General features: G+C 44.1%; 1 protein-coding gene across 6 annotated transcripts in view; it reads left to right on the forward strand.

Moving 5' to 3' along the window:
* Window positions 1-24,562, forward strand: part of LOC141094765 (breast cancer anti-estrogen resistance protein 3 homolog) — a 33,749-nt gene extending 9,187 nt beyond the window's left edge. For 2 of the 6 annotated variants that reach the window (XM_073580703.1, XM_073580701.1), the window contains exons 2-11: window positions 4,185-4,319; window positions 5,777-5,892; window positions 8,284-8,660; window positions 8,994-9,091; window positions 9,392-10,194; window positions 11,873-11,988; window positions 18,421-18,592; window positions 19,058-19,163; window positions 20,893-21,087; window positions 21,365-24,562. In XM_073580703.1, the coding sequence (XP_073436804.1) occupies window positions 5,785-5,892; window positions 8,284-8,660; window positions 8,994-9,091; window positions 9,392-10,194; window positions 11,873-11,988; window positions 18,421-18,592; window positions 19,058-19,163; window positions 20,893-21,087; window positions 21,365-21,567 (2,178 nt within the window). In that variant the 5' untranslated portion in view covers window positions 4,185-4,319; window positions 5,777-5,784 and the 3' untranslated portion in view covers window positions 21,568-24,562. The remainder of the gene's footprint in view (window positions 1-4,184; window positions 4,320-5,776; window positions 5,893-8,283; window positions 8,661-8,993; window positions 9,092-9,391; window positions 10,195-11,872; window positions 11,989-18,420; window positions 18,593-19,057; window positions 19,164-20,892; window positions 21,088-21,364) is intronic. The other 4 variants (XM_073580702.1, XM_073580699.1, XM_073580700.1 and 1 more) reach the window with 4 other exon arrangements.
* Window positions 24,563-25,038: the final 476 nt, after the last annotated feature.

The raw sequence follows: 25,038 nt of genomic DNA on the forward strand, positions 1-25,038 counted from the left end.
CATACTTTGTCAGATTAGATACAGCAGATCAGCAGAGGGCATCACACATGATCTTCTTAGATACAGCAGACAATATGACACCTAGGCTAAGATGCACAGCTAAGCAAACAGAATCATGCGTGATAGGCTTAGATACCGCAGCTCCACAGCACAGTATCACACATAATAGGCTGAGATACATCAGCTCGGCAGATAGTATCTCAGATCAGGGGCTCAGATACAGCAGCACGCAGACAGTATAACACATGATAGTGTGATACAGTGTATCTACCTCTGTTATTGGAATCAATAAGAATCTGTAACATTTTATGTTGGGAAAGTAGAAATTTTGGAATGTTCTTGATCATCGGGGACATCAGACATGTGACTGATGTATATAACATGATAATGTGACGGCCTAGCGGAGGTGTTCCTTCTACATCATCTGATAAAGTTATTATTAATAGAGCAGTACGTGTCATAAATGTAGGTATGACAGTGCAAGGGAGGACACTAGGGACAGCACTTGGGGGTGCAGGGAGAGCACTGGGGACAGCACTTGGGGGTGCAGGCAGAGCACTGGGGACAGTATTGGGGGGTGCAGTGAGAGCACTGGGGACAGTAGTGGGAGTGCAGGGAGAGCACTGGAGGCATTAGTGCGGGTACAGGGATAGCACTGGGGACATTAGTGGAGTGTGCAGGGATAGCACTGGGGACATTAGTGGAGTGTGCAGGGATAGCAATGGAAACATTAGTGGGGAGTGCAAGGAGAGCACTGGGGACAGTAGTGGGGGTGCAGGGAGAGCACTGGGGACAGTAGTAGGGGTGCAGTGAGAGCACTGGGGACAGCACTTGGGGGTGCAGGGAGAACATTGGGGACAGTATTGGGGGGTGCAAGCAGAGCCCTGGGGACAGTATTAGGGGGTCCAGACAGTGCACTGGGGACAGTAGTGGGGGATGCAGCGAGAGCACTGGGGAAAGTAGTAGGGGGTACAGGGATAGCACTGGGGACAGTAGTGGGGGATGCAGGGAGAGCACAAAGGACAGTAGTGGGGGGGTACAGGCAGAGCACTGGGGACAGTATTGGGGGGTGCAGTGAGAGCACTGGGGACAGTAGTGGGAGTGCAGGGAGAGCACTGGGGGCATTAGTGCGGGTACAGGGATAGCACTGGGGACATTAGTGGGGTGTGCAGGGATAGCACTGGAAACATTAGTGGGGAGTGCAAGGAGAGCACTGGGGACAGTAGTGGGGGTGCAGGGAGAGCACTGGGGACAGTAGTAGGGGTGCAGGGAGAGCACTGGGGACAGCACTTGGGGGTGCAGGGAGAACATTGGGGACAGTATTGGGGCGTGCAAGCAGAGCCCTGGGGACAGTATTAGGGGGTCCAGGCAGAGCACTGGGGACAGTAGTGGGGGATGCAGCGAGAGCATTAGGGAAAGTATTAGGGGGTGCAGGGAGAGCACTGGAGACATTAGTGGGGGGGTGCAGACAGAGCACTGGGGACAGTAGTGTGGGGCGCAAGGATTGCAATGGAGGTGCAGGCAGAGCACTGGGGACAGTATTGGGGGGAGCAGGCACAGCACCGGGGACAGTATTGAAAGTGCAGGCAGAGCACTGGGGACAGTATTGAAAGTGCAGGCAGAGCACTGGGGAAAGCAGTGGGGGTGCAGTGAGAGTACTGGGGACAGTATTGGGGGATGCAGGGATAGCACTGGGGACAAGAGTGGGGGAGTGCAGGGAGAGCACTGGGGGCATTAGTGCGGGTACAGGGATAGCACTGGGGACATTAGTGGGGTGTGCAAGGAGAGCACTGGGGACAGTAGTAGGGGTGCAGGGGGAGCACTGGGGACAATAGTAGGGGGTGCAGTGAGAGCACTAGGGAAAGCAGTGGGGGTGCAGTGAGAGCACTGGGGACAGTATTGGAGGGATGCAGGGATAGCACTGGGGACAGTAGTGGGGGGTGCAGGGAGAGCACTGGGGACAGTAGTGGGGTGCAGGGAGAGAACTGGGGGCATTAGTGCGGGTACAGGGATAGCACTGGGGACACTAGTGGGGTGTGCAGGGATAGCACTGGGGACATTAGTTGGGAGTGCAAGGAGAGCACTGGGGACAGTAGTAGGGGTGCAGGGGGAGCACTGGGGACAGTAGTAGGGGGTGCAGTGAGAGCACTGGGGACAACACTTGGGGTTGCAGGGAGAATATTGGGGACAGTATTGGATGGTGCAAGCAGAGCCCTGAGGACAGTATTAGGGGGTCCAGGCAGAGCACTGGGGACAGTAGTGGGGGATGCAGCGAGAGCACTGGGGAAAGTAGTAGGGGGTGCAGGGAGAGCACCGGAGACATTAGTGGGGGGGTGCAGGCAGAGCACTGGGGTCAGTAGTGGGGGGTGCAAGGATAGCAATGGAGGTGCAGGCAGAGCACTGGGGACAGTATTGGTGGGTGCAGGCAGAGCACCGGGGACAGTATTGGGGGTACATGCAGAGCACTGGGGACAGTATTGAGGGGGGTGCAGGCAGAGCACTGGGGACAGTACTGGAAGTGCAGGGAGAGCATTGGGGAAAGTAGTGGGGGTGCAAGGATAGCAATGGAGGTGCAGGCAGAGCACTGGGGACAGTAGTGGAGGGTGCAAGGATAGCAATGGATGTGCAGGGAGAACACTGGGGACAGTATTGGGGGGTGCAGGCAGAGCATCGGGGACACTATTGGGGGGTGCAGGAAGAGCACTGGGGACAGTCGTGGGGTGCAGGGAGAACACTAGGGAGAGCACTGGGGACAGTATTGGGGGATGCAGGGAGAGCGCTGGGGACAGTAGTGGGGGTGTAGGCAGAGCACTTGGGACAGTAGTGGGAGTGCAGGGAGAGCACTGGGGGCATTAATGTGGGTACAGGGATAGCACTGGGGACATTAGTGGGGTGTGCAGGGATAGCACTGGGGACATTAGTGGGGAGTGCAAGGAGAGCACTGGGGACATTAGTGGGGGTGCAGGGGGAGCACTGGGGATAGTAGTAGGAGGTGCAGTGAGAGCACTGTGGACAGTTATGGGGTGCAGGGAGAGCACTGGTGACAGTAGTGGGTGTGCAGAGAGAGCACTGGGGACAGTAGTGGGGGTGCAGGGAGAGCAGTGAGGACATTAGTGGGGTGTGTAGGGAGAGCACTGGGGACATTAGTGGGGAGTGCAGGGAGAGCACTGGTGACAGTATTGGGGGATGCAGGGAGAGAACTGGGGACAGTAGTAGGGAGTGCAGGGAGAGCACTTTGGACATTAGTGGGGGTGCAGGGAGAGCACTAGGGACAATAGTGGGGGGTGCAGGGAGCGCACTGGGGACAGTAGTGCGGGTGCAGGGATAGCACTGGGGACAGTAGTGGGGGGTGCAGGGATAGCACTGGAGACAGTAGTGGGGGGTGCAGGGAGAGCACTGGGGACAGTAGTGGGGGGTGCATGGAGAACACTGGGGACAGTGATCGGGGTGCAAGGAGAGCACTGGGGACAGTAGTGGGCTACAGGGAGAGCACTGGGGACAGTAGTGGGGGTACATGGAGAACACTGGAGACAGTAGTGCGGGTGCAAGGAGAGCACTGGGGACAGTAGTGCGGGTGCAAGGAGAGCACTGGGGACAGTAGTGGGGTACAGGGAGAGCACTGGAGACAGTAGTGGGGGTGCATGGAGAACACTGGGGACAATAGTGGGGGTGCAAGGAGAGCACTGGGGACAGTAGTGGGGTACAGGAAGAGCACTGGGGACAGTAGTGGGGGGTGCATGGAGAACACTGGGAACAGTGATGGGGGTGCAAGGAGAGCACTGGGGACAGTAGTGGGGTACAGGGAGAGCACTGGGGACAGTAGTGGGGGTGCATGGAGAACACTGGGGACAGTCGTGGGGGTGCAAGGAGAGCACTGGGGACAGTAGTGGGGTAAAGGGAGAGCACTGGGGAGAGTAGTGGGGTACAGGGAGAGCACTGGGGACAGTAGTGGGGGGGTGCCTGGAGAACACTGGGGACAGTAGTGGGCGTGCAGGGAGAGCACTGCGGTGTTATGACATGTGCTTTCGGCAGGAATGTCTTTTCCTCCTGAGATTCCTTGCTGTGTGCCTGGACTTGCCTGATGCAGGCTCTTGCACCTGTGATGTCAGTGGGGAGTGATTTCCTCTCCTCATCTCTGACTGTTAATGATTAAGAGAATGACAATAGAATGTGTTTAAAACCAGCAGGAGCTGCACCCAGCGCCAACTGCCCGCAGTGTGACACCCAATGTTACCACCAAGGGTCTGGGGACCGAGGCTCACAATGTAGTCACAGACACCTTAAAACTACAAGAAATACTCTGCAAACGGGGGGCTGAGGTAAGAAAAGCACCTGGTGCTTAAGGCTTTTGTGCTGGGATATTAGAGGCCAGTCCAGGCTTAGGTATCTATACGCAATGTGTTAGTTCTGCAACTTTCTAATATACGTTGCGTTTCAATCCCTTACCATTTTTAAGATCAGTTCTTGCAGTCAGTGAACGGAGACTTTCTTGTTTACACCCGTCGCCAGATCAAAAGAGACCAGTTCATTTTATCTGTTACCATGAGTAGTCTGTCCTTTTCTTTCTTTAAATCCGCCATACAGTTCGAGATATGGGCCTTTTAATTTAGTGCTAATTTTATGGTCTTTTCTAAGGGGTGTGGCTGATATGGTAATTATGCAGAGCAGCCTCAAGACACACCCCTGAGGATCTTGTGAGACACGCCCCCTTGAAGACCTTAAAAGTTAGAACTAAATTAAAAGGATATGTCATATTGAACTACTGGATATGGTGGATTGAAAAGAAAAGAAAAAAAGCAGTGGTAATTAAATAAGAGCAAAAACTGACCACTTTTCATCTGATGACAGGTCAGCTTCTCACATCTGAGGGTTTGCAAGAATTGTATCATGTCTAGACAACCTTTTGTACAGCCTGGCCTTCAGACTGATACATTGCAACAGTCAAGACCAGTTATAATTGTAACAAACCCTCAGTGGTGAGAAGAAGTAGGTCCAGAGCGGATTTTCAGCCTCCTGTTGTAGAAAAGGGTCCGATCTTCATGGCATAAGGAGCTGCAGGATCAGGCACTGAGACAATGTATAAGCAATTAACAGGATGCCTACTGTGCAGATTGGTGGGGGCTGTAGCAATCATGTCCCCACTAACCCTAATTTTTATGATACATGATTGTTCTTGTTCTAAACCCCCCCCCCCCCAAGTATGTAAAATATGTCAGCGATTAGCTCATTAAACCTCAGACCTGCAGATCTGTACAGATTAGAAAACTGGAATTTCCACATTCCTGCTGCAAGAGGTAGATAGAGCCAACAAGGATTTATAAGGGAAAAAAATAGATGTCCAAGGTTAGGAGACCAGATATTATTCTAACATAAAGGTCCAAATATTCTGCACAGTCATACTAATAAAATTCTCACTGCCCGCAGTCACCACTAGAGGGAGCTTACTGAATACAGTTTATCTATTGAGAATCAATAACAGAACATGAAACTAGCTCCCTCTGGTGGTGACAGTCAAAACTCCATCGTATTACCATGGCTATACAAGGTAGTTGGAGCTCCAAATTCGAAAAACTCGTCCTCCAAAGTTATATATATTATAGAATTGAGTATTGGACATTAATGGGTTAGTTGTGTCCGTATGTAACCCTCTAACTATCCCAACTCTAGGGAGTTAATTCCATCCTTATAAAGGGCCAAAGGGATGGGCTGCTATTGAGTCATTCTGTGCTCAGATCAGGGAAAGAGCATTTCATTTACTAAGGGTATGTTGTCTTAGAAAAAAAGATGCCATCTTCAGCAGAAGCTTTTAAGAAAGAGCTAGAGGAAGAGCTGAAGCTCAGCAGTGAAGACCTGCGGAGTCATGCGTGGTACCACGGACCTCTCTCCAGACAGGCGAGTACATGGCGTCATCATACAATAGCCATGCGGTGTAACTTTGGTTGTAGATCTGATATGGACATCGTATGTCATCTGTATTCTTTGGTACTACGAGGCAGTATTAGGTAGGATCTGTCATGTTTGGCACTGTATGGCGCAATTTAGGCATTGTATGTTGGTAGCATTAAGTTGTTGTGATATGGTGGTATTAAGGTGCTGTATAGCGGTCTTATCAGTCATCATACATCACTACCTGCCACTATTAATTTGGAACTGTATTGTTATTAGCCCAAAGGGGGCACATAGTTCTCAATTCGTCTTTTGTGACTTTTTTTTATCTTGCGGTACTATCTTGCTTTTCTTTTTGTGCCAAACTCCAGAACGGCGCGTACAAGTTGATGAATTTTGTGTAAGATCAGCGATGCTCTTTTTTGTCTTTTTACATTCTTTGCATATTTTTAGAGCCGACAGACGCATGATGCTTTTAAAATGTCTCACGTTATTCTTCAACAGTTCAAAAAATAGAAATAGACAGATTTTTGTACTAGGTTACTGGACTGCAGTTACACAAAGATGTTGCAACATCTTGGAAAAAATTGCAAATGATGAATTAAGATAAAGAAAACAATTCCTAAAATGCTAAATACAATAAAAAAAAAAACAGACAAAGCTAAGTAACGTTAACTTAAAGGGAATTTGTCAGCAGATTTTTAGTACGTAATCTGGTAACAGCATGATGTAGGGGCTGAGAGCCTGATTACAGCAATGTGTCAATTACTGGGCTATGTTTTGATGTTTCAATAAAATCAGTGTTTTATCAGCAGGAGATTATCACTACAGGACTAGGTGTCTTGTGCCTCTTAAGCCCCCATCACACACAGCGAGATCGCTAGTGAGATCGCTGCTGAGTCACAAGTTTTGTGACGCAACAGTGATTTCGCCAGGGATCTCGCTGTGTGTGACACCTATCAGCGACCGGCCCCCCCGGCGGGTATCGCTGATCGTACTCGAAAGCCCTGGACATTTTTTCGATCGTTGGTCCCCCGCTGGCCAGCACGCATCGCTGCGTGTGACAGGCGGGAGACCAGCGAGCTGGAGCTGGTAACCAAGGTAAACCGCGGGTTACTAAGCGTGCGCGTCACTTAGTTACCCGCTGTATACCTTAGATACCAGCGCGCTGGTGCAGGGAGCTGGTAACCAAGGTAAACAGCGGGTTTCTAAGTGCCGCGCTGCGCTTAGAAACCCGCTATTTATCTTGGTTACCAGCTCCCTGCACCAGCGCGCTGGTATCTAAGGTACACAGCGGGTAACTAAGCGACGCCCTCCCTTGTTACCCGCGTCGTCGCTGGTCCTCATCACTGGTGAAGCTGCCTGTTTGGCAGCTCACCAGCGATCATGTAGCGACACACCAGCGATCCTGACCAGGTCATATCGTTGTCGGGATCGCTGGTGCGTCGCTATGTGTGACGGGGGCCTTAGTCTAACCACAACCCCAGCACTGATTAGCAGTCAATGAACAGTGTACACAAAAAGCAGCCAATCAGTGGTGTGGGCAGGGTTATACACAGGCATCAACATTCCGAGCTCTGCTAGATCTGCAGCAGACAAAACTGTGATTTAATCACAACTGCTGCACCCATAAGTGATACATCACTAGAATCAGGGTCTCTGTCCCTACATCAGATTACATAGCAAAACCGTGCTGACCGAGTCCTTTTAAAAAATATCATTTTTTGGCTTGTGACATTTGCTGACATTTTTTGATACAAACGTCAACTAATTGCACACGGCTCATGAATTTTGCGCAAAATCTTTTTAAAAAAATTCTCTTTAATTACCGTATGTCTTGAACCTTTTGTCGTGACTTTTTAATAATAGTTGGACAGTTTGCTAAAATTCGCTAAAAAAAAATCAGATGTACATAAAAACACTCCAGAAGGGACACTAGAGCATATTTAGGCAATTTTTTTTTTCTTTTATTTTTTTAAACTTGCAACTGATAAATCAGCTAAAAACATCTGGAAAGCTCAAACCCAACACACAATGAAGAACATAAGACAGGCGGGCACATAAAGTAGGCTTTTAAAAAGTCGCAAATTAAAAGAAGAATAAGTCGCAAATAAACACCAAAAACTAGACAAAATAAGGTGCAAATGCAATAATGAATTTGGCCCATATGTTTTTGCCTAGAGGGTTCCCTATATCTTGATGTGATGTGACCCTGCCATCCAGTGTGGAACAAAAGCAGACCATGTTGTAGTCAGAATCTAAAAAAGGAAAATTGTGAATGCAGCTTTGGATGTGAGTGGAGCATAATTAACTTTGAAGGTGGGGTAAAGATCCTACATCCTCGTAGAAGGAACCTAGGAGATGGTCTCAATTTGAGGTTGTTCCTTTTGCCCACAGGAGGCAGAGAGACTACTGCAGACAGATGGAGACTTCCTAATCCGTGACTCGCTGTCCTCCCCTGGAGACTATGTCCTGAGTTGTGTCAGCAACAGTCAGGTCCTCCACTTTAAGATCATTGCCGTCACCCTGCGTCCACGCCAGGGCATCTCACGGGTTCTTTACCAGCTGGAGCAAGACCAATTCAACAACATTCCTGCTCTTGTTCGCTCCTATGTTGGCGATAAGAGGACAGTGTCTGAGTCTTCGAGAGCAGTTATCAAGAACCCCCTCAACAGGACCTTGCCCATCAGTGTGCTGAGGGGGAGGCAAGAGTCCCAGAGGGCAAATAAAGAAAACAGGAGGAGCCTTCATCTGGGCGACAGCAGCTTGCTAAGGTACAAAAAAAAAAAAGCCAACTTTATATCATGAAATATGGCCTTCCAACATTCTCTACTTCTCCTGTCCTGGCCTGTAGGATCTCTGACAATGTTCAGAATCCCCCTCAGTCACCAAAAAAGTCTAAGACAATGAGCAAAGAGGGAGAGGAAGGGGATGCTGCTGCAGTTTCTCACTCTCTTTATGAAAAGGAAAGGAGCAGAAATGGAAAGCCATATTATTGGTTCATCTGAACACAGATTAAGCATAGCACCAAGAAGAACCCACCCACTCAGAAAAGAGAGAATATGCAGGCCAAAGTCTTACAAAATGTTCTATGCATCTCTATTCAGCAGGAATAAAGACAGATTTGGAAGCCAACCTGGAAACCTCGATGTACTCAAGGAAATTCCCTTACAAAGTGCCCAGTCTGACAGCAACCTGCTCTCAGGTAACGTTTGGGGCAAGATGGCCAACTGTGGCCTTGGTATAATACTTGCCCTTAAGTGGGTTGTTATGGATTAGAAAAATATTAAGAAAAAAAGCATACATTTTGTTCACAGCTCCTGTGTGGTCTTGTGGCTTTGACCCATCACTTAAATGGCGCTGAGGTTCACTACAAGACACAACTCATGGACAGTTTTAGAACTGTTTTTAGAAGAAAGTAGACCTCCTAATGCTTCTGATTGGCTGTAAGAATTTTTTTCTTCTTCTTTCCCCTACTCATGTCTCAAAAATGTTTTCATTTCAGCCATTTCTGCAGAAACTTCAGGGTCTCCAGAAGAACCCTTACCCATTCCCCTCTCGCCGATGTTCCGCACAGGAAGTGACCCAGTCCTAAGAGCCAAAACCCAACCAGTGGTTCCCTTAGACTATGACGGAAACAGTGCTTTGAGAGGATCGGACAGCCAGCTCCACTCCAAGGCTCCCCCTAAACCCATAAGAGCCCCTTCTGTGCTTCTTCCTGATCCCCCTGAAGGATCAGACACCTACTGTGAATTGGTACCCCGTGCTCCCATAACCAAAAGATATGTAGACTCTTTAAAAGCAGAGGAGAAATGGAAAAATCGAGCCCGCGCCACTGAGACTACTTTTGGTTTCCTGGATGCTGAAAAGTCACCAGAGGCGATTTCCTCTGGACGGGTTGGTCCCTGCAACCTCATTACTTCAGAGATGAACAATTCAAAAATAATCTACTCTGAGTTGAACAAATCCAAAGTAGTCCAAACTGAGAAATCAACAACAATCCTTTCAGAATCTATGGATCTTTCTAAAGTATTACATTTCAGCCCAGAAAATCTTAAAATATCCAGTTTTAGAATGTCTTACTCCAAGGTCAATCAACCTATATTAGAGATTCCCGAAGAAGGGGATGAATTTGTGCGACCACAAATACAGACCACAACCTCATTTCAACCAAGAACCTTTCAGTCCATTCTACTTTCTCCAGACAATAAACCTTTAGAACCGAACGCCTTACGCAAGCTCAAGGAGATCGTCAGCCAACGAGATTGCAAAGAGAGTGCTCTTCATATTCTGCGAGAAGACTGCCAGGTAGGTAGGGCCAACTCTTCATAGGCCAATAACTACATGCTAACCAGCGGGATGCCATCATGATGGTGGCTTCTTGTGCATTCAAAGTTATGACATATCATGGAACTAAATAACCATGACCAATGACAAAGATGTGAAGACACTTACCAGAGGCCCATGACTGCCTTCGTTTCTGGGGTAGGCCCCAGGTCATTGAAACCTCTAATACATTTTAAAGGGTTATTTCCATGATATCAATCACAGCTCAGCTTAATATCCTAAAATAAAACAAAAACTTGTTAAATGCTATAAATTTTCAAAAGTGCTCATTACTCCAGATATAGCCCCCTGGAAGTCTGCATGTCAGAGGCTTTTGCTTACTTGGTTGCCTGTGGATACGTCCTGTACTTTTTACAACAGGTCACACATGCTTATGTTTCCAGCACTGTGCTATGAGAAATCAAAAGCGTATACAGATAGAATCAGTTGTCATCCTGTGCTGTGAGGTAAAACATTTGCTGATGTGTTTAAACATGTTTTACCTCTCAGAAAGAATCTGCTGTGATCTCGTGCTGAAATGTCTGTATACTCTTTTGCTTCCTCCCCTGCCCAGGAGCTGTGGTATGATCAGACCATGTCCCTGTACAGTCAGAAACAGCCATTACACAGTACACAGCAGGGATACATTTATAAGATTATCTCAGCACAGGAAGATCTGTTGATTAAAGTGTACTATATTTATGGGAAACCACTTCAAAAGCATGAATGTTTCTGTCCTTATTTGTTGTAATGACCCCTACGTCCTACCCGTAAACACACTATAAATGCAACTGGGCCTTTCTTTGTAGGGTCTGAAAGAAAAAAACTCTCCTTTATGCCCACATCAACCAATCAGAGCTCAGCTTTCATTTTTTTAAATAGCCGTAGTGAAATGAAAGCTACGTTGTGATTGGTTGCTACAAGCAACCAAAAGCTTGAAGACCACACATAGGGAAAACACGTACAGATTTCCTGAATGTAGGGTTAAAAACCCATATTCAGAGTCGGGAGGACAGAAAAGAATTATAATCACAGATTTATATAAAATAATGAAAAAAACAAATTAATAAGTGTTGCCATAGCACTGTCCCTTCCTGTAAGTCTGACCCCTGTTGCCAGTAGTGGCTGACAGTGAACATGGGAGGCGTAGGTCATGTGGGTTCTGCACTGGAGCCAGGAAACCTGGAGAAGGAGCAAGTGCTTGTGGGAAATGTAGTTTACTTTACACTGGTCACATGGGCAACACTGAAGGGCCGAGCAAAGAGACGCAGTAAGGCCGGGGTCACACTTGCAACTGCAATGCGAGAAACTCGCCTCAATAGCCGGCACTGCCGCCGGCACTCGGGACCGGAGTGTGCGGCTGCATGTATTTCTATGCAGCTTAGCGCTCCGGTCCCGAGTGCCGGCGGCAGTGCCGGGTATTGAGGCGAGTTTCTCGCATTGCAGTTGCAGGTGTGACCCCGGCCTTATGGAGAAGATGGAGCCATAAAGGAGTAGGAATTTAGCCAATGAGTATCTGAATTCATGGTTGTAACTTTAGAGAGGTTATTTGACTACAGGGAGTTTTTAAAAAAAAATTCTGGGATAACCCCTTAAATTATAGCATAGAAGACATTTAATAGGTGGATCTCCCCTTTAAAGTGATTTTACTCTTTTGCAGGAGATTCATATCTGGGGAGTTACCAAAGAACAACAGAAGATTATGGGTGTTCAGTCGGGTTTGGAGCTAATATTACTGCCCTATGGACAACAGCTAAGAAAGGATCTTCTGGAGAGGTCAGTATCTTACAAGACCATGACCTTATTTCTTGCCTTATTTTTACCCTTATTAAAAGAGTAAGCGTTGTTTTAATTTTTATTTCATAATCCAATAGTACACATGAAAATAAGTAACTTTTTAATATATCTTACCAGAGAAATCTGCTTCTTTCCTGCCAGGACTGATCATTTATTCTCAAAGTTATCAATTCACGAATAACATCTGTATTTGGTTAAGACAGAATCTCCCATTACCGAGATAGGAGATGGCACTGATAAGATTGTATGTAGACAGGAGAGGAGGAGGAAGGAGGAGTTAGAGGCAAAGCTCCCTCCTCCTCTCCTGTCTACGTAGGAGATGGCAGATCCCACTAATAAGATTCTGTGTAGACAGGAGAGGAGGAGGAAGGAGGAGTTAGAGGCAAAGCTGCCGCCTCCTCCTCTCATGTCTATGTAGGAGATGGCAGATGCCACTAATAAGATTGTATGTAGACAGGAGAGGAGGAACAGGGAGGAGTTAGAGGCAAAGCTCCCTCCTCCTCTATGTCTACACAGAATCTTATTAGTGGCATCTGCCATCTCCTACGTAGACAGGAGAGGAAGAGGAGGGAGCTTTGCCTCTGACTCCTCCCTGCTCCTCCTCTCCTGTCTACACAGAATCTTATTAGTTGCATCTGCCATCTCCTACATAGACATAGAGGAGGAGGGAGCTTTGCCTCTAGCTCCTCCCTGCTCCTCCTCTCCTGTCCACATACAATCTTATCCAATTAGGATCAGTTCCGCCAAAATGAGCAGAGCCGGGGAGGAAGCGGCTGGGATTGGGCATGTCCATTCCCGCTCTTCCGATTCATGAGAAGTGGTTTTCTTTTGTTTATTTACACAAATCCTACTCTATTTCTAGTGCGGAGCATGGAGGTGCGTGACATTCTTAATACATTAAGTGGCATGCGCCTCTTAAAGGATTTGGCTCCTTCTACTCCTTCAGGGCTGGAAGAGGGCGAGCGTGTTCTACGCCAGTCTCAATGAATCTACCCCTATGTCTTTACTAATACTTGGCAGCTCTGCACAGTGTCATGAATATCTTAGCTGGAGCAGAATGTGGATTTTGTCTGCCAAGATGTCTTGTAAAACACTTCTCAGTGTAACCTGGGTGACATAACACCCAGAAGAGAACTTAAGTAGATGTTTCCATAAGAGGTTTGGAACTCAGGTGCTTCTCTAGCACACTCACGCCTATTAATAACTATTTATCTCACTAGTATACATTAGTATGAATGATATTACAGAGCTGCACTAATTATTCTGCTGGCAAGGTAGTCATTGTGTACATACATTGTATTACTGATCCAGAGTTATATTGTATTATACTCCAGAGCTGCACTCACTATTCTGCTGGTGGGGTCACTGTGTGCATACATTACATTACTTATCCTGTACTGATCCTGAGTTACATCCTGTATTATACTCTAGAGCTGCACTCACTATTCTGCTGGTGGAGTCACTGTGTACATACATTACTGATCCTGTACTGATCCTGAGTTACATCCTGTATTATACTCCAGAGCTGCACTCACTATTCTGCTGGTGCAGTCACTGTGTACATACATTACATTACTTATCCTGCACTGCTCCTGAGTTACATCCTGTATTATACTCCAGAGCAGCACTCACTATTCTGCTGGTGGAGTCACTGTGTACATACATTACTTATCCTGTACTGATCCTGAGTTACATCCTGTATTATACTCCAGAGCTGCACTCACTATTATCACTGTGTACATACATTACATTACTTATCCTGTACTGATCCTGAGTTACATCCTGTATTATACTCCAGAGCTGCACTCACTATTCTGCTGGTGGAGTCACTGTGTACATACATTACATTACTTATCCTGTACTGATCCTGAGTTACTTCCTGTATTATACTCCAGAGCTGCACTCACTATTCTGCTGGTGGGGTCACTGTGTACATACATTACTTATCCTGTACTGATCCTCAGTTACATCCTGTATTATTCTCCAGAGCTGCACTCACTATTCTGCTGGTGGAGTCACTGTGTACATACATTACATTACTTATCCTGTACTGATCCTGAGTTACATCCTGTATTATACTACAGAGCTGCACTCACTATTATGCTGGTGGAGTTACTGTGTACATACATTACTTATCCTGTACTGATCCTGAGTTACATCCTGTATTATACTCCAGAGCAGCACTCACTATTCTGCTGGTGGAATCACTGTGTACATACATTACATTACTTATCCTGTACTGATCCTGAGTTACATCCTGTATTATACTCCAGAGCTGCACTCACTATTCTGCTGGAGCAGTCACTGAGTATATACATTACATTACTTATCCTGCACTGATCCTGAGTTGCATCCTGTATTATACTCCAGACCTGCACTCACTATTCTGCTTGTGCAGTCACTGTGTACATACATTACATCACTGATCCTGTACTGATCCTGAGTTACATCCTGTATTATACTCCAGAGCTGCACTCACTATTCTGCTGGTGCAGTCACTGTGTACATACATTACTTATCCTGTACTGATCCTGAGTTACATCCTGTATTATACTCCAGAGCAGCACTCACTATTCTGCTGGTGGAGTCACTGTGTACATACATTACTTATCCTGTACTGATCCTGAGTTACATCCTGTATTATACTCCAGAGCTGCACTCACTATTATCACTGTGTACATACATTACTTATCCTGCACTGATCCTGAGTTACACCCTTTATTATACTCCAGAGCTGCACTCACTATTCTGCTGGTGCAGTCACTGTGTACATACATTACTTTTCCTGTGCTGATCCTGAGTTACATCCTGTATTATACTCCAGAGCTGCACTCACTATACTGCTGGTGGAGTCACTGTGTACATACATTACATTACTTATCCTGTATTGATCCTGAGTTACATCCTGTATTATACTCCAGAGCTGCACTCACTATTCTGCTGGTGGAATCACTGTGTACATACATTACATTACTTATCCTGTACTGATCCTGAGTTACATCCTGTATTATACTCCAGAGCTGCACTCACGATTCTGCTGGTGCAGTCACTGTGTACATACATTACATTACTTATCCTGTATTATACTCCAGAGCCTCACTCACTATTCTGCTGGTGGGGTCACTGTGTACATACAGTTGTGCTCAAAAGTTTATATACCCCGGCAAAATTTTTGCTTTCTTGGCTTTTTTTCAGAGAATATTAGTGATAGCACCAAAACTTTTTCTCTACTCATGGTTAGTGGTTGGGTGAAGCCATTTATTATCACACTACTGTGTTTTCTCTTTTTAAATCATAATGACAACCCAAAACATCCAAATGACCCTAATCAAAAGTTCACATACCCTGGTGATTTTAGCCTGATAACATGCACAGCAGTTGACATAAATAGATTTCAATGGCTGCTAAAGGTAACATCCTCACCTGTGACCTGTTTGCTTGTAATCAGTGTGTGTGCATAAAAGCTGAGTGTGTTTCTGGGATCCAGACAGACTCTCACATCTTTCATCCAGCCATTTCGATTCTGGAGTGTGAGTCACGGAAAAAGTAAAAGAATTGTCAACGGATCTAAGGGAAAAGGTAGTTGAACTGTATAAAACAGGAAAGGGATACAGAAAGATATCCAAGGAATTGATAATGCCAGTCAGCAGCGTTCAAACTGTGATTACCAAATGGAAAATCAGGGGCTCTGTAAAAAACAGAACAACGGTCAGGTAGATCAACAATGATTTCGTCCACAACTGCCAGGAAAATTGTTTGGGATGCAAAGAAAAACTCTCACTCTGCACAATAAGGAGGCACTTGAAAAAAAATGTGCTGCATGGTCGAGTCGCCAGAAGAAAGCCATTACTGTGCAAATGCCACAAAGTATCTCTCCTACAATACGCAAAACAGCACAGAGACAAGTCTCAAAACTTCTGGAACAAGGTAATTTGGAGTGATGAGACCAAAATTGAACATTTTTGCCACAACCATAAACATTACATTTGGAGAGAGGTCAACAAGGCCTATGATGAAAGGAACACCATTCCTACTGTAAAGCACGGAGGTAAATCACTGATGTTTTGAGAATATGTGCGCTACAAAGGCACAGGAAAGATGAATGCAGCACAATATCAGCAAAGGCAAATTTGCAATCTTCAGCCCGGAAGCTGCGCATGGGACGCACTTGGACGTTCCAACATGACAACGATCCAAAACACAAGGCCAAGTCAACCTGTCATTGGCTACAGCAGAACAAAGTGATGGTTCTGGAGTGGCCATCTCAGTCTCCTGACCTCAATATCATTGAACCACACTGGGGATATCTCAAGCGCGCAGTTCATGCTAGACAGCCAAGGAATTTATAGGAACTGGAGACTTTTTGCCAAGAAGATTGGGCAGCTTTACCATCTGAGAAAATAAAGAACCTCATCCACAACTACCACTAAAGACATCAAGCTGTCATTGATGTTAGAGCGGGCAATACACGGTATTAAGAAATGGGGTATGTGTACTTTTGATCAGGGTCATTTGAATGTTTTGGGATGTCATTATGATTTAAAAAGAGAAAACACAGTAGTTTGACAAAAAAAATGGCTTCACCCAACCACTAACCATTAGTAGAGAAAAAGTTTTGGTGTTATCATTCATATTCTCAGAAAAAAGGGCAAAAATTCTGCTGGGGTATTGTGAGACAGTGACCGGTGTCACAGGTAGGGGACGCTGTGTATTCTCCCCAGGATACACACGGAGGCATATGGAGGCCATGAGAGTGCATGGCAGTCACAGGCGTAGCTGTGATTGCAATGCGGACTAAACATAATTGTTAGTCTTGGGCATGCTAATGTCCAAGGCAGGTTTAGGGAAAACCTGCTCTGGGATGTTGAGTTTTGAAACAGACTGCAGAATGGTAGTCGTGCAGTCCGTTTAATTCCTGGCCGGGTTTTATACGTGGCTGAAGGCCTCAGATCCAAGTTAAAATCCCTGCAGGAAAGGGTTTAGGTGTGTCAGGTCATGGTCAGAATCAGTGTCAGTCTGGTGTTTGGAGGAGTACAGAGCAGTCGGCTCTGCAGCGCTCCACCTGTGTGAGGCAACACAGGCCAGTGGAGCCAAACAGCCAGGAGAGACACCTGGCACCCACAGCTTACACAGCGGTGCAGTCGCCCATGGCAACAGGTCTTGGAGGTAGATGTCTTGTGCCCTGCGGTGAAACGGAGGTAGACGGTCCTGTGCTCGAAGGCCGACTAGCGTGTTTAGTGACTGTAATCTGAAGGATATTGTGCACTGTGGAAAGCTGTGAGTAAAAAGACATTAACACGGCGGTGCAGTCTCCTACAGCAACTGGTCATAAAGGTGGATCGGCGTGTTTAGTGACTGTGTAATCCAGAGGATATGTGCCTGGCTGGGATCCAGAGGATACTAGGTACTATGTAGTGCTGTGAACGGAACATTAATGCTATGTACTTGTGGGAATTGGAAATTAATGCTGTGAAGTAACCGCATTAAAGAGACTTTGTGTTGGAACTTTGCTGGGACAGTGCCTCATTACTGCATAAGTGTGCCACCGCTGCACTACAGGTATGTAAACTTTTGAGTACAACTGTACATTACATTACTTATCCTGTACTGATCCCGAGTTACATTCTGTATTATACTCCAGAGCTGCACTCACTATTCTGCTGGTGGAATCACTCTGTCCATGGGTTATATTACATATCTTGTGTAGATCATAAGTTACAGTTCTCTAATGAGTACAGCTCTGGGTTACAATGCAAAATGTAACTTAGGGACAATACAGCATAAGTAATGTAATGTATGTAAACTAATCTACAAGAAGAATAGTGAGCACAGCTGTGGAAAATAATACTGGGTGTAAGTCAGATTCAGAATAATTAATGTTTGTATGTACGCAGTGACTCCACCAGCAGAATAGTGAATACAGCTCTGGAGTATAATACAGGGTGTAACTCAGGATCAGTACAGGATAAGTAATGTAATGTATGTACACAGTGACTCCACCAGCAGAATAGTGAGTGCAGCTCTGGAGTATAATACAGGATGTCACTCAGGATCAGTACAGGATAAGTAATGTAATGTATGTACACAGTGACTGCACCAGCAGAATAGTGAATACAGCTCTGGAGTATAATATAGGGTGTAACTCAGGATCAGTACAGGATAAGTAATGTAATGTATGTACACAGTGACTGCACCAGCAGAATAGTGAATACAGCTCTGGAGTATAGTACAGGATGTAACACAGAATAAGCCATGTAATATATGTACACAGTAACGCCATCAGCAGAATAACGAGTGCAGCTCTTGAGTAAAATTAATGGTTTAACAAAAGTACTTCTCTCCTGATGAAGATTCCTTCTCTCTCTTTCTCATTCATGTATGTATAAAATGAAATTTTGTCCCCCTGTCCAGACATCACTTGCTTTCGCTGGGTATAGCTGTGGACATACTGGGCTGCACTGGAGCAGTCGCAGAACGAGCGCACACGTTACACCGGATCATTTGCTTGGCATCTGAGCTGAAGGACTTTGCAGGGGATCTCTTTGCTTTTTCCGCTGTCATGAAGGCCTTGATGGTGCCACAGGTAAGAGCTCCCGCGGTGGTGTAGAAGAAGGAAAAGGCATATATAACCAGCTCACCTAAGCAGAATCTTCAAAGGTTAAGCATTTATTTAAAGATTTGCAACATTTTTACAGCAAAATCTTACTGCATATGAACAGGACGTGATGTAAGGAAAAGAGACGACCATTTCTAATTTAGACTAGCACCAAATGTATCATGTCTTGTCAGGAATTGTGATAAATATTTCACATAAATTTTTGCTGTTTGTCATTTATTTTAAAAAGCTACATCAAAGGCAATGTAAAAAAAAACAACAACTCAATATCTACACCACTATTGATTTGTGTCATGTATTATTAAAGTTACAAATACTTCAGCATATGAATACTAGCGACGTGGTGACTTGTATCATACGTTATATGTAATGTGCAGTACCAAATTATTCTCCTGTTCAGATATATTGTTCAAGCAAAATTGTTCTTTTCAGGTTTCTCGTCTAGAACAAACATGGCAGATGCTACGTCAAACGCACACAGACAGTGCCATTACCTTCCATAAGCACCTCAAACCAGCCCTTAGAGACTTGGATGAATGTGAGTAAAGCACAATTATATTGTTTTAAATAAAATTAAAATTACTACTATAAGAACATTACTATAATACTGCCTCCTATTTACAACAATATAACTACTATAATACTGTCCCTATGTACAAGACTATAACTACTATAATACTGCCCCCTATGTACAAGAACATAACTACTATAATACTGTTCCTATGTACAAGACTATAACTACTACATTACTGCCTCCTATGTACAAGAATATAACTACTATAATACTGCGCCTATGTACAAGAATATAACTACTATAATACGGCCCCTATGTACAAGTATATAACTACTATAATACTGCCCCATATGTACAAGAACATAACTACTAAAATACTGCCCCCTATGTACAAGAATATAACTACTATAATACTGTCCCTATGTACAAGAACATAACTACTAAAATACTGCGCCTATGTACAAGAATATAACTACTATAATACTGCCCCTATGTACAAGAATATAACTACTATAATACTGCTCCTATGTACTAGAATATAACTACTATAATACTGCCCCCTATGTACAAGAATATAACTACTATAATACTGCTCCTATGTACTAGAATATAACTACTATAATACTGCCCCCTATGTACAAGAACATAACTACTATAATACTGCGCCTATGTACAAGAATATAACTACTATAATACTGCCCCTATGTACAAGAATATAACTACTATAATACTGTTCCTATGTACTAGAATATAACTACTATAATACTGCCCCCTATGTACAAGAATATAACTACTATAATACTGCGCCTATGTACAAGAATATAACTACTATAATACTGCTCCAATGTACAAGAATATACGGTAGCTACTATAATACTGCCCCTATGTACAAGAATATAACTTACTGCTCCCTATCTACAAGAATATAACTACTATAATACTGCCCCTACATACAAGAATATAACTACTATAATACTGCCCCCTATGTACAAGAACATAACTACTATAATACTGCCCGTATGTACAAGAATATAACTACTATAATACTGCGCCTATGTACAAGAATATAACTACTATAATACTGCCCCTATGTACGGGAATATAACTACTATAATACTGCCCCCTATGTACAAGAATATAACTACTATAATACTGCCCCTATGTACAAGAATATAACTACTATAATACTGCCCCCTATGTACAAGAATATACCTACTATAATAATGTTCTGTATATAGAAAATGTACAGTACAAAATAATATTGTGGTACCGTGATAGCCAGAAGAATAGATGTAAATACTTATGTCCCCCCCAAAAAAATTGAGAAAAGTATTCAAGGGGTGATACCTTTATTGGCTAACCAGACAAATTATATTTGCAAGCTTTCAAGGCTCAGAAGGCCCTTTCATCAGGCATACAGTATACTGAGAAGAGGTGGCAACATTAATGTTGCCATCTATTCTCAGTACACGCCTGATGAAGGGGCCTTCTGAGCCTTGAAAGCTTGCAAATATAATTTGTCTGGTTAGCCAATAAAGGTATCACCCCTTGAATACTTTTCTCAATTTTTTTTGGGGGGGACATAAGTATTTACATCTATATAGAAAATAAATGTCATTTTTATCAGCTAGGTTTGATACACACATGGCGAGTAATCAGCCTGATACTATTGACCTGTGTTCCTATAACTAGTTTTATTGAGCATTGTTGAGTTTTAACATATTTTTTTCATGCTTTGCCTCTCACCTGCCAGGCCTCACAGAGCCATCACCCAACAATGTTGTAGTTCCACACATTTTACCGCTACTTAAGGCTATGGAAGGAGAGGATGATTGGGGAGGTGCAGTGGACGATAGCTGTGGACGTCTGCTCCGCATTCTGCAAGCTGCCCGATCATATGCTGCCAATGCCGAGCTGTACCAAAGCAACGCTGAGTGCAAACTCAAAGGTAGGAGACAATAATAGATGCTGAGGCCATTAGAGAGGTCTCAAAAAGGCAAGACTAATGGTAGATGTAAGATTAGAGAAATAACTAGGATACTTCCAGACACCACCTACGCAGTGGGACCATTGAAAGGATATAGTCAGACAGTTTTGGTAGCTTGTTTCCTTTAAAAAAAATCCTCTTTAAGAAAAACGTATAAGAATAGAAAAATAAGTAAATGAGGGGCAGTAGTTAAGTGGCATGATATAACATATATTAAGGCGGTTTTATGTTCTTCCAGGGTTCATACCTCAACCAGAACTTAGAGAAGCCTTCAAGACTGAATTTTCCTTGAGGCTGTTTTGGGGAAATAAAGGCTCAATGGCTGACCAGACTGAGAGGTATAAGAAGTTTGACCAAATCTTGAATGTTCTATCCCAAAAGCTGGAGCCTGAGACTCAAAGGAGTAGGTTGGCTAGCTCTGTCTATGGATCGGCCTACTAGACTTATGACAATTTATGACCCCCCCCCAGACAGTAGTAGGTCCACCAAGCCTTCTTCAGCAACTACCATCAGCATATTCTACAAGATCCACAATGAGAAATGTAGGTACAATGCACTTACTAGACTCATAAGTCAAACCACCAAGTATGGCCAACACATAGGATACCAAGGTACTGTACCCATACAACCGAGGACATCACTCCATAGAATAAAATACGAAGCCACTGTGAATACTGTAAAGACAAGCAAACGTCCACTGTATGTCCTGTACCTACAAAATACTATACATAATCAAAAAGAAACTTGCTACAACCCTCAAAGACATTGTTTGTCAACCTGTTTCTCTCTAGCTGTTGCACAATTACCGTACAACTCTAATGATGCCTTGGCAGCCATGAGGGTTTAGGGCAAGATGGTAGTTGGAGTTTTGCAATAGCTGAAGAGCCACCAGGTGAGGAACAATGATCTAAGTCATGAGTGAGGTGGAAAATGTGTATGTCTATCCATAGAATACTATGAGAGCTTAAAGGGAGTCTGTAAGCGCAGAATGACTGTTCAAACCAAGCAGGGTCTCTCGGTACACCCTAGGCGTGGCCACCATCCCACCTATTTTCCATCAATCTCTGGCACTATACATAGGATGAGCTATCAATCAAAATAAAGGGGTTGAGGAAGAGATAGCAGCAAACCAAAAGGGGCACTTAAATGTTTGTTACCGAGAAGGGTGCACTGAGCGCCTGTACTTGGTTTGAATAGTCATTTTGTACTGATAGAGTACCTTTAATGGGGTCTCAATGACAGAGGAGCTGTGTCCTAAGCACACACATCTCCATGAGCCAAGAAGGATTGTGACATTAGAACAAATAAATATTCTCCTTGGAGGACTGAGGATGGAGAAAAAATCCTTTGTGCTCAGTCAGCGAGGGAGAAGATGTGTTTCTTCTGATGTCACAGCCCTTACTCTTGGCTTATTGAGGTATATGAGCTTACAATATACCACCTCTATCAGTTGAGGCACAGGTCTCGGGTGCTGTATTTCTATACACTGTAGCCTGTCTTGACCCCGTGACTAGAATGGACTGGCGCTTGAATTATGGGCCAGGGGACATTTTCTTATATTTTTGTAGGCCCATTTAATTTGTCCATGCACATGAGATATTGGCTAGATATTCGCTCAGCAGACAACTATCTCTCCCAATCCTCCCATACACATGAGCACTTGGCATGGACAAGTGTTCATGTATTTCTCAATGGTGAAGTAGGAAAAGACAGCTACCAGACACAGCTGCTAAGGCCAGGTGCAGACAAGCGTATGAAAAAATCATAAGATTTTCATCCAGAGTACTCAGAAGATTTTCATCTGTATTGTCACCCTTCTGCCATCTGTATTTCTAGATCGACAGTTTAGAATGTACAAGATCAAATACAGTTTTCTATGTTAATAATGGCAATGTATCCTTAAAAACACAATGCATATGATCTGTATTTTTTTTCCTCACCCATAGACTTGAATGGATGAGTCTCATCCAAAACATGGAAGAGAATAGCGTTAGCTGCGACAGATTTTAGTCCATGTGAAAAAACTGTAATCTGAACAGGTGTGTTGAGTTTGCAAAACTCAAGAGAAAAGAAGAGTTTCCTTAAAGCGAACCGGTCATCAAGATTTTGCTAAGTAAACTACAGGCTTTGTCAGGTTGGCGTTTTTACACCGATTAAAATAATACTTGAGGTGAAGAAATCCATCTTGTGGTTCTTGTGTCAGTGTTTTCAGTGAATGAGATTCTTGTGCTCCGGGGCGGGGCTTTATGTGGTGCTCTGGCCTCATCATCATCATTCTGGCTTAAATGACAGGTCACTGAACCTTGAGTCATCTGCCTCCTATTTTAAATACCGTGCTTGCGCAGTTAATATTGTGGTCTTTAAATAATTGTAACCACAAATTCCCGCCACAGCTCTGCCCACAGGCCACGCTGGAGCACCAGAATCTCATGAACTGAAAACTTCTAACACCGATTACACAAGAACCACAAGACGCATTTCTTCATCCCAGGGATCATTTTAATCAGTGCCACACTGCCAACCTGACAATGCCTGTAGTTTACTTAGCAAAATCCTGATGACTGGTTCGCTTTTAGTGTATTTGGCTTGGAAAACAGTAGTTTTACAGCGGAGAAGAGATTTAGTGTGAACGGACCCTAAGGCTATGTGCACACAACTTCTTTTTCAGGTGGATTCCACCAAGAATCTGCCTGAATAATTGCTGTGAAAGAGGTTGTTTTTGTTAGCTGAAACCTAACAAAAAAAGTGCTTTATAGCTTATAATTAAAAATCCATCAACAATAAAGAAACTCTTCAAAAAAACACATGAAAACTGTGACTCCACATCAAACACTTGACTTATCATTCCTCTTTTTTAAGGCACAAAGTTTTCCAAGCCTTATAAAAAAACTACTCACTGCATGAAGAGCATCAGGAATTTCCTATCGAAATCAATAGGAAGAATAGTCAAAGATATTTGAAGCGTCTTCAAAATCCATGTAAAAAAATTGTCCTAAGGGCTCATGCACACTTGAGTATTTGGTGAGTTTTTTACCCGAGTACTTGCAAGCCAAAGCCAGGAGTGGAACGGTCAGAGGAAAAGTATAATAGAAACACATCACCACTTCTGCATTTTTCACCCACTCCTGGTTTTGGCTACAGATACTGGGGTAAAAAACTCACCAAAAACTGAATGTGTGCATGAGCCCTAAAAGTCAGAGATTTTGTGTTATTTTTTTTGGCCTCCCATGACTGTTTGATAATCCAGAACCTACTACGCGTAGATGATGCCGGATTAAAAGGACATTTTTTGTCTATTTCCACTGAGCTTCCATTCTATAAATCACCAGATTAGCACTTTACGCCGCAGTCGTTGACACTTCTGACTTTTTCTACTGACGTTTTGCCTATTGTTACCATTTGTGATAAATGTATTAAAAGCTTATTTTTCCACAAATTCACAGTTTCCTGTATTTTTAAAAGGTGTAATCTGGTAACTGAGTTTATGAAAAATAATGGATGTTAATATTTTGTTAGTGATTTGTTCCTGTTCACAGACAGCAAGCAGAGATCTTGTAAACTGTGAGAAATTAAAGTACAGTATATTTGAGAGCTGCAAAACTTTTATGGTGCAATGAGTAAGTTTACATGTCATTAGACCAGAATGGTCCTTTGGGGAGGGGTTTTTCCAGAGAGGGCGACACCTTAAAAGCAATCACCCGATTGGTCACGAGGAAACAGCATTTCCTTTTTTTGTCTGCCTGTATTCTGATTGGTCAGCATACGGACATGCTCACCAAACCATCGTATGAGGCTTTTTTTTTGTGTTTGTGGGCCGAGTTGCAGTTTGACACCATTCCTATTACCATACAATGTACTAAAAAATTTGGGGAACAAATTCCAAAAGGGATGAAATGGAGTAAAAATTTAAAA

The sequence above is a fragment of the Dendrobates tinctorius genome, unplaced genomic scaffold (assembly GCF_039654945.1).
Source record: "Dendrobates tinctorius isolate UK_male_01 unplaced genomic scaffold, ASM3965494v1 ptg000065l, whole genome shotgun sequence".
NCBI lineage: Eukaryota > Metazoa > Chordata > Amphibia > Anura > Dendrobatidae > Dendrobates > Dendrobates tinctorius.